The sequence below is a fragment of the Sabethes cyaneus genome, chromosome 3 (genome assembly GCF_943734655.1).
Source record: "Sabethes cyaneus chromosome 3, idSabCyanKW18_F2, whole genome shotgun sequence".
NCBI classification, from domain to species: domain Eukaryota; kingdom Metazoa; phylum Arthropoda; class Insecta; order Diptera; family Culicidae; genus Sabethes; species Sabethes cyaneus.
Genome location: NC_071355.1, coordinates 81376863 through 81392276, shown reverse-complemented (window position 1 = coordinate 81392276; position 15414 = coordinate 81376863). Strand labels below are relative to the sequence as shown.

General features: G+C 41.6%; 1 protein-coding gene across 1 annotated transcript in view; it reads right to left on the bottom strand.

The window, feature by feature from the left end:
• The window catches only part of LOC128743699 (voltage-dependent calcium channel type A subunit alpha-1-like), a 36881-nt gene extending 21808 nt beyond the window's left edge, over positions 1-15073 (bottom strand). Inside the window, exons 1-13 of the mRNA XM_053840326.1 lie at positions 14967-15073; positions 14582-14854; positions 13228-13325; positions 12747-12902; positions 12443-12672; positions 12275-12378; positions 11735-12207; positions 1582-2431; positions 941-1504; positions 735-878; positions 456-657; positions 228-392; positions 50-160 (exon numbers count right to left, since the gene is read on the bottom strand). Coding sequence (XP_053696301.1) covers positions 50-160; positions 228-392; positions 456-657; positions 735-878; positions 941-1504; positions 1582-2431; positions 11735-12207; positions 12275-12378; positions 12443-12672; positions 12747-12902; positions 13228-13325; positions 14582-14854; positions 14967-15073 — 3477 coding nt within the window. The remainder of the gene's footprint in view (positions 1-49; positions 161-227; positions 393-455; positions 658-734; positions 879-940; positions 1505-1581; positions 2432-11734; positions 12208-12274; positions 12379-12442; positions 12673-12746; positions 12903-13227; positions 13326-14581; positions 14855-14966) is intronic.
• Positions 15074-15414: the final 341 nt, after the last annotated feature.

The window sequence follows — 15414 nt, the reverse complement described above, 5'->3', positions numbered from 1 at the left end:
GAAAAAGAGTTTTAATACCGCGTTTCATAAAATCTCTTAAAAAACTCACCCTTGCTCCGAAACCAATTATTTTTAGAACTGTTTCCACACTAAACATTCCTGTGAATATCATGTTGAGGTACTTCATGAAATTTTCAAGCTTTTTATTTTGGTCATGGCACTGTAAAAGAAAGATCATTTTATTTCTCACCCAAACAGATATTTCAAGATAAAACACCACCACTTACTTTCATCATCAGCAGCAGTGTGTTGAATACAATCAATGTCATAATGAAATATTCGAACGGTGCTGAAACGATAATTCGCCAAACGGTGTACTTGAATCCAGAATGTTTGGTCGGTATGTAGCGCTCCAGCGGTCTCGCTCCAATCGTAAAGTCAATACAGGATTTCTAACACAGTAGAAAAGAGTGAGTTTATTCATTCTTTCAGAAAACCTACTCCAAGAGTAATACCTGGTTTTTATCGATCTCACCATCCTGCAGTTCCGCTTCTCCCTGCTCTTGGAAAGTGATGATAATCAAGGCAACGAAAATGTTCACGAAGAAGAATGGAAACACTACGAAGTAAACAATGTAAAATATGGACATTTCGATGCGAAAGTTTTGGATTGGTCCCTGGTCTTCGTAGGTAGCTGCCATTGAATTTTGAAGTACTCTGAAAGTGGTTTTATAGACCATTAGTAAGAAATTGTTGCAAAAAAAAATTAATAAACGTAATGATCAACGTCTTACTGTGGCCATCCTTCACCGGTCTGCACAGCAAACAACGTCAGCATGGCGGTTGCTACATTGTCGTAGTTAAAGTACTGAGTTCTCCACTCCCGTTTGGCAGCACGTGGCAGTCCGTCCACTTCGTCGAACACGAAGTATGACCCTCTGTGAAGTAGTTAAAAAATATTCAGTTTTGTCCGAAAATCCTGTGACAGTAAACTACTTACTGGCATTCTTCGCTGTTATGTTTACTATCATCCGTACAGTAGAAAAACTTCCCGTTGAATAGTTGCACCGCGATGACGGCAAAAATAAACTGGAACAGTATGTACACGATCAGGATATTGATAACGTTTTTGAGCGAACCGACGACGCAATCAAACACCGCCTTTAGCTTCGGCACACGCTTGATGGTTTTCAGTGGCCGCAGGACGCGCAGTACCCGAAGCGACTTAATGGTAGACAGATCCGCACCGGCATCACTGCCGCTGATATCGAAGCCAATACTAACGACCGCACAGCCGACGACCACGGCATCCATGATGTTCCATATTTCTCGCAGATAGCTACCCGGATGCAGAATTACGCCCAAATCGATCACTTTCAGCAGCAACTCGATCGCAAAAACGCAGGTAAATGCGTAATCCACATTGTTCAGCACCAGGTTCCGTGGGGCATCCTCTTGAACTGGATCCTCGGCGGCTAGTGCTATCGATGATAGCGAAATAACGATCATGATGAAGAAATCGAAGTACCGCAGATTGACCACCCAATGAGCCGCGCGGCGCATTCTAAAATAAACAATTGCAAGTTAAATTGAAATAAAATTTGGCAACCAACGATAAGAATACAAATAATGGGAACTTACGGGTTAGTCGATGAAAAGACAAACATACAAGAGTACGGCAGCATGGGTTTGGGACCTTCCTGCTGTTCCTCTTCTTCCTCTTCCTTCTTTTCGTCCTTTTTAGCTTCCTTTTCCTTTTCCGCTTCCAACTCTTCCGTCGTAGGTGTACCGTCTTTAGCTTTTTGCAGTGCTTCCATCTCCTTCTCCAGTTCCATTTGCTGTTTCTCCTTGTCTCGTTCCTGCTGCTGCTCTTCTGCTGCGGTTAGTTCTTGTGCATTCGCCAAATTGTCGACAGCGATAGCCAAGAATACGTTTAGCAGTGTGTAGTTACCGAACAGTGTCAAGATGATAAAGTAGAGGGAGTAAATCATCCCACTTTTGTGTCCGCCTTGTGAGTTAATGCCGAGATACATGACCTCGTTCCAATCCTCACCGGTGAGGATCTGGAACACAGTGAGTAGTGCGATGGTGAACGTGTTAAAGTTAGTCGGTGGTGTGCCTTCCGGCAGGATGAACTGCCCTCCGAACAGCTGCATTCCGAGCAGCGCGAATATCAGTATGAACAGAAAGAGCAAAAACAGCAACGAGATAATCGAACGCATAGAACTGAGCAAAGAGATAACCAAGTTACGTAGCGAGGACCAGTACTTGGTGACCTTGAAGATACGCAGCAACCGGAGGGCTCGCAGTACGGAAATACCGAAGGAACCCTCTTTGTAGGCGGACCAAACCACCTCGAAGATTGAACCAGCGATAACGATGCAATCAAACCGGTTGAAGGCCGACTCGAAGTAGATGCGTGGTCCGAGCGCGTAGATCTTGATCAACATCTCGCACATGAATAAGCCTAGGAACACAAATTCGGCGTAGTCTAGAACAAGAAAGAATTCCGCAATCGTAAGTATTTCCCGTAGTCATAGGATGATGGCAAGTCAGGAAGCTTATTTTTGGTATTGATTTGCGATCACACAGATGACGGTGAGTTGACAAAATTAGACAGGAAGCGTGTTCCCTGTAGAGTTTCCTTATACTTCCAGGAGGGACTGGCATAGAGAGCGCTAGAAGAATCATACACATTTTTTTTATTTCGGCAACTGACTAACTGGAAGTGGCTTAACGGAAACGGAACAAAACTATAGATAATGTGGAAGCATTCACTTGCAGAAAAAGGGTTCATACGGAAGGGAATATATGGTCGTATTAGCTAGTTTGACAGGCGGGAGTTCGTCTAATTTAACTGACTACATAGGAAACTTCTATTAAAACCTATGGAATTTCCTATTCAGTGATGACTATATCGATTAAAGTACAGAATGTTATAACAAAGTTTTCAAAGTGTATGGTTTCTTCATTGCTTGATAGAGCAAAAACAACTGCTAAACGAACGAAATAACAAAATAAAAGCTACGATGAAAGCTCTAGATACAATGAAGCTTTCCTTCGAACAGTGTGCTATATAATCGCAGGTTATTAACCAGAATGACACAGATTGTGAACGGGCGTCCCCCATGTTAAAGAGGGGGGAGTTTTTGACTATATAGTTTTAGTCTTCTTCAAGGTTTGAATACTGACTGTTCTTTAATATTTTTTTGAAACGATGGTTCTACAATTGATGAAGGGACGGTAGGGGAAAGAAATGAAAATTTTTTGGTGAAGGAGGGGGAAGAGCGGAAAGGAAGGGGGGGTATTGGTAGCTATGCTTGACAAGTAGTCATTTTGACTCCTACCTTTTGTCCAATGCTGGAAGGTGCGTGAGTCGAACCAAGCTGTAATCTGAGATTATAACCGGATTCGAACCCACAACACCCTCCAGGGCATGTGGTTCGCTGGTACTTGTACCTTTGAACCATAGAGGCGCTGGACAAAAGGAGACCGCAAAATCCACTTCTCAAGGATAGCTACGCGTGTTGGTTGTGTTATCGACACATATTGTGCCGCTTCCTGCATCAATTGCAGATTACCACCGAGCGAGAAGTTTTAATCTAACTACTATTTACTTTCAGGACGACGACACTGTGCCGGCCCTTACGACTTGCAAGGTACTGCACGTGACGCTGTTCGTCCGTCAGCGTATGTTAGCTGCGTTTCTCGGCGCGGGTTTTCGAGGGAAGGCCCCGTTCCTATGTAATAGACTAATCTCAAGATTTTAGTCTTGACCTTGGAATGAGGTCATACATATATTAATATTTTTTTGAAACGATGGTTCTACAATTGATGAAGGGACGGTAGGGGAAAGAAATGAAAATTTTTTGGTGAAGGAGGGGGAAGAGCGGAAAGGAAGGGGGGGGGGTATTGGTAGCTATGCTTGACAAGTAGTCATTTTGACTCCTACCTTTTGTCCAATGCTGGAAGGTGCGTGAGTCGAACCAAGCTGTAATCTGAGATTATAACCGGATTCGAACCCACAACACCCTCCAGGGCATGTGGTTCGCTGGTACTTGTACCTTTGAACCATAGAGGCGCTGGACAAGTTCAAGTCCAAAGTTGTAGAACCATCGTTTCAAAAAAATATTAATATATGTATGACCTCATTCCAAGGTCAAGACTAAAATCTTGAGATTAGTCTATGACTGTTCTTTGTCAAATATCTGTCTCGTGGAAATTTTTTGCCATTGAAATTGTTCTTTCGCAGAGCTGTTAATTTGTCTAATTAACTGCATCATTAGGCCATTACAAATATGTATTTTATAAAGTTTTTGTCCTTCGGGTGTTGGGCAACTGAGGAAGGGGGGCGAAAAAAAAACAAAGATTTTTTTAATCGAGCAAAAAAACTGCGTTTTAAGCATTTTTACTTAAAGTTTAAACGTGAAAACCAAATCTATTCTTGCTTTTAATTTTTACGTGATTGTTTTCCATATGAAAACCTACTACAAGGAAGACAAAATCGAAAGAACATTTTTATGTCGATTTTCGAAAATTCCATTGTTCGAATTTCCATTTCTGTTTCGTGTTAGAAGCGGTAATACTCATTTTTCACAGTTTTCAGTTTTTAATACTGATTTCTCACACACGCGTACTTATTCTAACGAACACGCCAGCATAAGCATCCCTTTCGGACTCTTGCCGTTATTTATTCATGCACTACGACGAGTTTTTGCGAGTGTGTATTAAGCTAACAGCTACGGTCGTCGCACTCATTCGTCATTGCAGCCCGAGCTGCTGATACCAATTGCTCGCGTGGGTTCGCACTGCCGCCCGTGAGTAGAGCCGAGGGCCAAGATGGAGACGAAAAGAAAAAATAATGCCAAATCTGTATCCCAGTGCACCACTAGCCCTCACGGGCAGCTGATTACTCACAAATTATTTGACTCGCGAGTAAGCTATGCAGGCAGACGATATGAGGATGTGCGTGCGCGAGTGTGTAGCAGAATGTCTGTATACAGCAACGGTGACTGTTTCTTTTGCGCTTGCGTGAGTGGCGTAAGCGTTGAATGCTATGCTTCAACGGAAGCGTATAGCCGCAAGGTTACCGAGTCTGCCTTGACAAGCGAGTGGTCGTGAACAAGATTCATAGTGCAAAAGTAGTAAGGAGTACATACACACATACACACCCTTACTTTGTGCTGAACTCTTCTTCACCGATCACGAAGTCTTTTGCCGCGGCTTGTTATAAGAGTGATACTTGCTCGAGGTGCGAATGAAGCCTCTTATCCAAGGGTAAATTTTTGGTAGTCTGCGCACTTCCTGGCTCTAGAGCCACCGACACTTAAGCACGGATACTAAGCAGTTCCATCATTTTATAGCAATACTGCAAAAAATAACGAAGTGCGGAACAACACCTGAATGATATCACAATAGATCAAAATGCTTATCGTAGTGATAATATCCATACAAAAAAAAATGCTATGCTTCTCATACTCTCTCGCGTGAGAGTAGGCATCATTGACTTCTCGCTCGATTCACAACATTGCGGGTTGTGCATGATTGGACTTGGATTTGGTGTTGCATTTAGAGTGGACTTGGACTTGATCTAGGACTAGGACAAGGACTTGGACTTGGACTTGGACTTGGACTTGGACCTGGACTTGGACTTGGACTTGGATTTGGACTTGGCCTTGGCCTTGGCCTTGGACTTGGACTTGGACTTGGACTTGGACTTGGACTTGGACTTGGACTTGGACTTGGACTTGGACTTGGACTTGGACTTGGACTTGGACTTGGACCTGGACTTGGACTTGGACTTGGACTTGGACTTGGATTTGGACTTGGACTTGGATTTGGACTTGGACTTGGACTTGGGCTTGGGCTTGGACTTGGACTTGGACTTGGACTTGGACTTGGACTTGGACTTGGACTTGGACTTGGACTTGGACTTGGACTTGGACTTGGACTTGGACTTGGACTTGGACTTGGACTTGGACTTGGACTTGGACTTGGACTTGGACTTGGACTTGGACTTGGACTTGGACTTGGACTTGGACTTGGACTTGGACTTGGACTTGGACTTGGACTTGGACTTGGACTTGGACTTGGACTTGGACTTGGACTTGGACTTGGACTTGGACTTGGACTTGGACTTGGACTTGGACTTGGACTTGGACTTGGACTTGGACTTGGACTTGGACTTGGACTTGGACTTGGACTTGGACTTGGACTTGGACTTGGACTTGGACTTGGACTTGGACTTGGACTTGGACTTGGACTTGGACTTGGACTTGGACTTGGACTTGAACTTGAACTTGAATTTGGGTTTGGACTTGGGTTTGGACTTGGACTTGGACTTGAACTTGGGTTTGGACTTGGACTTGGACTTGAAGTTGGATTTGGACTTGAACTTGGATTTGGACTTGGAGTTGGACTTGAACTTGGGTTTGGACTTGGACTTGGACTAGAACTTAGATTTAGACTTGGACTTGGACTTGGACTTGGACTTGGACCTGGACTTGGACTTGGACTTGGACTTGGATTTGGACTTGGATTTGGACTTGGACTTGGACTTGGACTTGGACTTGGACTTGGACTTGGACTTGGACTTGGACTTGGACTTGGACTTGGACTTGGACTTGGACTTGGACTTGGACTTGGACTTGGACTTGGACTTGGACTTGGACTTGGACTTGGACTTGGACTTGGACTTGGACTTGGACTTGGACTTGGACTTGGACTTGGACTTGGACTTGGACTTGGACTTGGACTTGGACTTGGACTTGGACTTGGACTTGGACTTGGACTTGGACTTGGACTTGGACTTGGACTTGGACTTGGACTTGGACTTGGACTTGGACTTGGACTTGGACTTGGACTTGGACTTGGACTTGGACTTGGACTTGGACTTGGACTTGGACTTGGACTTGGACTTGGACTTGGACTTGGACTTGGACTTGGACTTGGACTTGGACTTGGACTTGGACTTGGACTTGGACTTGGACTTGGACTTGGACTTGGACTTGGACTTGGACTTAGACTTGGACTTGGACCTGGACTTGGACTTGGACTTGGACTTGGACTTGGACTTGGACTTGGACTTGGACTTGGACTTGGACTTGGACTTGGACTTGGACTTGGACTTGGACTTGGACTTGGACTTGGACTTGGACTTGGACTTGGACTTGGACTTGGACTTGGACTTGGACTTGGACTTGGACTTGGACTTGGACTTGGACTTGGACTTGGACTTGGACTTGGACTTGGACTTGGACTTGGACTTGGACTTGGACTTGGACTTGGACTTGGACTTGGACTTGGACTTGGACTTGGACTTGGACTTGGACTTGGACTTGGACTTGGACTTGGACTTGGACTTGGACTTGGACTTGGACTTGGACTTGGACTTGGACTTGGACTTGGACTTGGACTTGGACTTGGACTTGGACTTGGACTTGGACTTGGACTTGGACTTGGACTTGGACTTGGACTTGGACTTGGACTTGGACTTGGACTTGGACTTGGACTTGGACTTGGACTTGGACTTGGACTTGGACTTGGACTTGGACTTGGACTTGGACTTGGACTTGGACTTGGACTTGGACTTGGACTTGGACTTGGACTTGGACTTGGACTTGGACTTGGATTTGGATTTGAACTTGGACATGGACATGGGTTTGAGCTTGGGTCTAGTCTTGGCTTTGGACTTGGACTGGACTTTGACTTGGACTTGGACTGATCCAAAACAGGATTATCAAGCACTCGAAGAACGAGAACGGCCTTTCAAACATATACGGTTTTCAGCGATCTACAGCGGATGCCATCCAAGGGGGCTCCTCGGGCTTGAATCCGCACAAAAAAAAATTTAAATTTGCTGTGAGAAATTTGGGATGGAGGCGGACATTTTCCGAAATATGGAGACTTGTACGCTCTCCTAGATATTGGAAAGCCGGTACCATAATGCGGACATTGTTTTTTTTTTCCAATCTGCAGACGGGACGATATGATAGTGATTATTTAAAGCAGTGATGCCCAAGCATAAGTGTGCGGGCCAAATTAGATCGCCCCGTGAGTCAGCGGGCCGCAATGACCTCTGGTCATTCTTGCGCATACAGAAATGTAAGATGGGTGGCAGCAAAGGCCGATTTTTAGGAATTACCACAAGATTTAAACCGGAAACCAATCAGATCTACAATATGCACGAGGTACTACGACTGAACTGAGTGACCCCTGTGTCATTAAAAAAAATTATTCATAAGTCTGCCATCCCTCAAATCAGTCATCACCGCAGTTTGGTCATCACTGATTTAAAATCTAGAATAACAGTGAACCAAAGTTCAGTAGTTCTTAGGATAACTAGATTCTTCAGCTTAGTTAAACGACGAGCTAACTATGCCTATTATGAATAAATAAATTTCGCTGCTTGGGTAGTGTAGTGTTAGCCTCGTGTAGTCTAGTTTTTCACACGAGCGTTATTATTCTAACGAACACACTTGCATGAGTATTTCTTTTGGATTCTCTTACCTATTTTTCTATGCACTGTGACGAGCTTTTGTGTAGCTACCAGCCACGGTCGCGTCCGTGTCGTCTATCTCGCTCGTCATTGTAACCCAGCAGTTGATACCTCATCGCTTACTCGCGTATGTAAGCGAAGGGGAAAGGTGAAGAAGCAGAGAAACAGTAAAAACCTGATTTAATCCACCTATTGGTGAAAGGAACCTTTGTTATACGGTCTTACTTGCTATTTGTTATACGGTCTTATTTGCTATTTACATAAAAATTTTGGAAATTGAATAAGCTTACAAAATTTGAACAAAATAGCAGCACTTACAAATTTTGATAGTTCTTTTTCTCATGAAATTGCTGAGTAAGTTGTTACTAATGTGGGTAAGTGCAAGTAAGTTGTAAGAAGAAATATTATTCTTTAACATATACATTGCGTAGTAAAGGTCTAGTTTATAGGTTTTTGAACTATGCATAACTATGCATCAATAAGGTTTTCTTGAAAAAATTTCATCAATTTTTATTAACCTTCGGTTACTCACGCTGTTGTATACTGAATAACATGTGTAGGTTTTTGAATGCCATATTTACCAATCGGTGTTTAACTAACGTATATTCTTCAAAAAAATGTTCAGCAAAATGTCTGAATTATTCAATGCAATAATACTTTAAATTGTTAGGAAAATAGATCAGCATAAACCGAGAGCACAGAAACGAAGCAAGCAGCATGTGTGGTGTACCGTGTACCGCTATTGGCCCCAAACTGGAATTTTTTCTCGTTACTTCATATGGAAAAATGATGTCTGTATGTAGCAAAACTATCAGCAAATGTAAAATGTTTAAAATGTATCCGTCAGTTGGTAGTCGAGTAATTCGGGGTTAAAATCAGGGTATTTTTATAATCAAAGTTCTACAGTTCCTAAACAAGCAAACATAGAGGTATACTATTTTCAGCAAAGTTGTGTATTTTTACTATTTGTATAACTTTGTAACACATGAAAAAGTCATACAACAATTACAAAAAGAGCTAAAATAGAAAAACTGATTTTACAAATACAGAAACAATAAATAAGATTTCTCTGTCTTCGCTTCTATCTCAGGTTACAGTCTTCAGCAAAATTTCTTGTAATAATAGGCTCTAAAACTTTGCAGAACATATCAATGTGTTATATTGAAACTGAAAAAAAAAATTTTTTTCACTTTTAGGGGGATTAATCCAAATTTAAATTGCACCAGATGATAGAGCATTCAATTTCAAGAAACTCTTCCAAAGGTTCGATAAACTTAAAAACAAGTTTTCCTAGTCAAAACTCTAGGTGCGCACGTTTTCTTTGGTTTTCGGTTATTGTGCGCGCGAGTAACTGTGTTGCAAAAGTTGGCGCGAGCGTTCGAGGATTGATATCTTTTGACCGGTAAAACCAATTCTTATGAAATTTTGCATATATATTCGTAGTATCAAAACCTCTAGTTTGATATTAAAATAATTGAAATTAGGTAAATTATCTTGGTTAAAATCATTGTAAATTATTGTTAATTTTGGTGTGTTGTATTCGATTGCTCATAACTTTCAAATTAAACGTCCAATCCAAAAACCATTCAATAGTGATCTATCCGGCTATATTACCTGCCAAATAAAACTAATAGCGCATAAATCGGCTTGGCCATCTCTGAGAAACAGGCGATCATTTGAACCTTATGAAAAATGGTTTTTTAAGGCTAACTTTTAAACTGCTTGTCCATTTTCAATAAAACTTGGTAAAAAGTTTAGTAACAGCAAGAGCTTTCGTTTGGTACTAAGATCGTTAAAATTGGTTGCGTAGTTCAGGAGAAACGCGTGTCACGTAGTTTTCATATTTTTGCTTATAACTTTTGAACGAAACGTCGGACCGCAAAGCAATTCAATAGTGATATACTAGACAATAATACCTTTCAAACAAAAGTAAAAGCGATCAAATCGGTTCAGCCATCTTCGAGAAACAGGCGATAGAAAATGAGCAGCACACACACACATACACACATACACACACACACAGACATAGCTCAGTTCGTCGAGCTCTATCGATTGGTATATGTGATTCGGCCCTACGGGTCTCGGATCAATTTCGTGTTTTTCGACCAATTTCTAAACCTTTGTTATATAGTATAACAAAGGTAAAAAGTTTGTATTCATGTTAGTGTGCCGCTCGAGCTCACGAGCTGTTGGCAGCTCACAAGCTGTTGGCATCGTGAGCGGTTTACGCAGAAAGACACTAAGCGGCTATACGCTTGCGAGTGTGTCTATAGATTGATATTGGTAGAGTATTAAGAGTGCTTCAGAAACAGTGTCATCCGCGAAGTTGGGAAAAGAGTTCGGGTATAAACCATGCGAGAGTGGCAAACTCAGCATATGGCGAATGAAGGATGAACAAATCGGTTGATCCCGAACATGTATAGACATGAATAGACAGAAAGCCCGAACCAGACACTATTTTTGTCAAATTACGGTTACTAAAGGAAACATCTGCATAGAACTGAACTTTGACTGTGTCTACGTCCAGCTCAACGCGGAGCGCAATGCTTCCGTGAATACGTGGAACATGATTAACGGAGCCATCGTGCAAATTATGCAGGCACTCTATATAAAATGGTGTGGCGAGACATAAAAGTGGCGAGACATGTTATTGAGCAGAGTATCGGGTAATTGGTCTTGAAAAACCCACGGTTTGGAAATGCTCGAATTGACCATATGCGAAACTAAGAACTTAACGACTCACGAGGAGGTGACAAACGGCACAACGCTACTGAATACGTTCGTTAGTTAAACGGCTCAATAATGATCAGTTTCGGGAAAATCCGCACCGTCGGGGAACTGGTCGGGGAACACTACTCGAGTCGACTATGGCAAAGTTAAAAGCTAACAAGACTTGTTCTTGATCAAAATTTCAGACTACCAATACTCAGAACTGAAATTATCTACATTGTAGATTAATTATAATCACACCGAATTGAAAAATCCGAATTGGTTGATTTGGCAGAGATTTTTTAAAGTCACAATCATATGTCATTCCAGTTAATCAAAAATTTGTTTCTAATCTTTTATATCTAGAAAATTGCAAATGACAGTCATGGTTTGCCATTTGCCAGTATTTGCTGGACACACTCTAAAGTATCGTCATTAGCCGAAGGAAAGCATCATCTTTTTTGTGCGAGGTGCAAGACAAACTATTAGTCAATGAGAACAATGAGAATAGTGAAACACTTAGCTCACGAAGTACATGAATCCCAATGACCGAGTAGGTTCGTGTCCACGGGGCAAGAGAGTACTCACATAAAAAGTCCGACAACCAGGGCGGTTGCCCGTAGTGTTCGACGGCCACGCAAATGGTGTTCAGAAACACCAGCACTATCACGAACCAGTAGAACCATTGCGTTTTCACCGTATGCCTAATGCAATACCGGAAGCGCTTCTCCGCCCGCCAGAAGCCGGATTTGGCTGGTTTCTTCTCCTTCTTTAGGATACCTTCGTCGCCGGACTCGGTAGTGGCTTCCTCGTCATCCGTTTCGGAAGATTTCGATTTACCCAGGGTTTTCAGCTTTTTCCGCTTCGCGGCCGCCTTCTTGCGAGCTTCCATTATGTACATTCGTTCTTCGTCCGTGGTACGATCCTCGGCCAGAATGATTTCCTCCGCCTTGCAGATCCATTCGACGAAACCATTCAACTCCTTTTCCAGCTGTTGCTGCCGACGAAGCTTCAGGAACTCCTGCCGATTCTCTACCTTTTCTCTCTCACGGGCAAACTCACTGAAAGTAGGAAAAAAATTATTTGCTGTTTTTTTTTTCATTTAGTAAAGCAATGCCGGGGACGTACCCACTGAGGACACCGAGAACCAAGTTGAGCATGAAAAACGAACCGATAATAATCAAAGGCACGAAATACACCCAATTGAATGTTGAGCCTAATGCATCATTGGTCTGAAATGAACAAAAACCACGTTAATACCAATTATAGATACCATTTGAAATTGATTGATCTTACCCAATACATAGTTGAGGTCCAGCCCTCCATCGTGATGCACTGAAACACCGTCAACATGGCGAAGCCGATGTTGTCAAAGTTCGTTATGCCATAGTTAGGACCATCCCATTGCTCGATACACGCACTCTCATTATGATTGCATAGGTGCACTCCGGCTGGCAGTTCGACGTTCATCGTATCGTCGTCGTCGTAACAAGGCGTCGCCATATCACCTTCTTCAACAATTTCCACTGTAATGGTTAGTTGGAAACAAAAAAAAAGCATTTCATTATTCGGAACTGATGGTGCAGTCTCAAATACTTACAGGCATTTTCTAAGCTATAACAACTTTTGTGCAGAGCACCCGAGTAAAATTCTAACCCTATAATTGCAAATATAACGATTGCAAACAAGACTAAAAGTCCGATCTGTAGCAACGGCGCCATAGCTTTGATGATGGACTTCAACACAACTTGTAAACCTTGAAATAGGCAGAACGTGTGTATTAGTAGGCCATCGTATCATTCGATGAAATGGAAATAATTTCTACTAATATGAATAAAACGATATCTTGAAGATGATTTGATTGAACTAAATCTAATAACTAATAACTAAGCGTTTAAATGTACGGCATCAATGAGACTAACAGCTATTTAAAACGAATAAAATATCTACACTACTTCTAGGTAAACAAGGGATGCTAAAAAGGATGAATGGAATTCAACATAAATCGCCAAACAAACTAACGGTCCCGAGGACGCTATGCGTTCACCGGATAATAGTTTTTTTTACACTATTCTACTCACTAGGAACTCCAGAAACTAATTTCAACGGTCGCAACACACGAATCGACCTTAACGTTCTGAGATCTACATCGAGCGGAAGAGGGAGCAACGTGACGAGCCTATAAATAATGTATAGCCACATTGGTAACTGGGAACTCTTGTAAGGATTAGTATTTGCTAGGGGTTATAAGCACCCGGTATGCTAAGCCTATAGTTATCCTGATTAAACTGTATGTTATTAGTGTATTATTAGTTTGGTCCGAAAAAGTATTTATGTATTTACAGAAACACTTTTTTAATTGTGATATACTTGTGTGTAGGAACAAACGAAAAGATTTAAAATATTCTAGACTAAGTACTACTGACTACCACTAAGTTAAACACGAGGATCGAATTTTTGAGTCAGAAAAATACTGATACCGGATGAAGATTAAACTGTTTTGTGTGTTTTAAAGCAAATATGTGTTTCTTTACTTTACGATAATTTCGTATACTTTTTGCATGAGATTCGTTAATTTAAATATAAAAGGTTCAGAATAATCAAAATGGCCTTGTGTAAGTAAAAGTTTCAAACTAAATAATATTAGATTCAAAACAATGGGAAATCATCAGGAGATGGCGCTTGACCGGATTTTCATTCTTTCATCATGCTTGATCCTCTCAGGATTTTATATATTTTGGTATCAATGATGACACAATAAATTTGCTACGATGGCGTCAATATCCTGAACTACCTTAAAAATTCCCAAGCCATCGCGTACCTACTTATTTGAGTAGTATAATGATTATTATCATATTTAATACATTTAGTTGGACCACTATACAATAAATCTAAATCCAACTATACAATAAATATCATTCGATTTTAAAATGATTATGAAGAAATAAGAGAATGTTATGTTCTATGATAATAGCAAGTAAAAATTTTTAATTGTGGATCTTTATAATATTCTTCTGGGAGAATCCGGCCATTCCAATAAGTACAAGAAAATTGTTTATAGAATATAATTTTGCATTGTTTCCAATTTTGTTTACTGTATCGCGTTCTAGTTGGTAACTAAACCACCGTAAACAAGTTAACTAGCCTAACAACAGAAAAATCCATGCATGTTTTTCCTATTTAATAGTTTCCAAACATTAATCAAAGTTTTACAGTGGTCAACAAGAACGAGTAATTCCAGTTATGGCACACAATAGAACTCTAATTGTTGCTTGAACAGGCTAAACCTGACTCATCGGTATCCAACTGCTTCTAGGGAAAATCTAGCCTCTTGGAATATATATTTCTCACTTTAAAATCATCTATATTCACATATTAGAAACTCTCCTAGCGGAGGATAATCTAGAAGATAGCAAAACAAAACTTCGTTCTTACCCCGTGAACACTACGAAAAAATCCATCATGTTCCAGATGTTGCGCAGGTAGGAATCGGCATGCAGCACCAGGCCCAGCGCGACAATCTTGAGGGCGGCCTCTATCGTGAAGATGCAAAGAAAGTAACTCTCGGTGAGCTCCAGCTTCTGGGCCAGCACGGTTTTGTCGCCCTGCGGAAGATGCTCTTCCAGCGCCAGCACGACACAGTTCGCGATGATTGTCAACAGTACGGCATACTCGAAGGGCGGCCATTCGATGATAAACTTGGTTGCTCTGCCAGGGGTGAATCGGCCACGGGAGAGTGCAGGAAACCAAAAAGTAGAGATTTATGAACGGTTAAAAGGTTTTCCTGTTTCGCTGGCCTAGACTAAGTGGATCACTTTACCTTCTAATGAAATTGTCCTCGGCAAAAATGAAAAGTGAAGACGGGCCGGGCGGTGGGGGCCCGGTTCGATGCCGCGGACTGCCCTTCTTTCCCTTCTTCGGACCCATTTGCTTCCCGTCCTTATCAGCAAGCCCCGCCTCTTGCGACGCCGCTAACCTGCAAAGTAGACAAACGAAAACATTTGTGAGTGCGTGTTTGCATGAATGAAGTTGTAACTCTAAATTAAGAGAGAAAGCAAATTTAGCAAACGGCGATATTTTTGTTTTGAGACATCATAAAATATTATGCATGAGCCATCGTCATCAATACTCACGTCACCGACAAATTATTGTATAATTTAAACATTAATTCAACAACAAAAAACTTTTGTGACTAACCATGAAATTACTTCGAAAAAACAAATCACTTATTTCAAGTTCATTTTTCCACAAAATTCTCCTTACTTGCG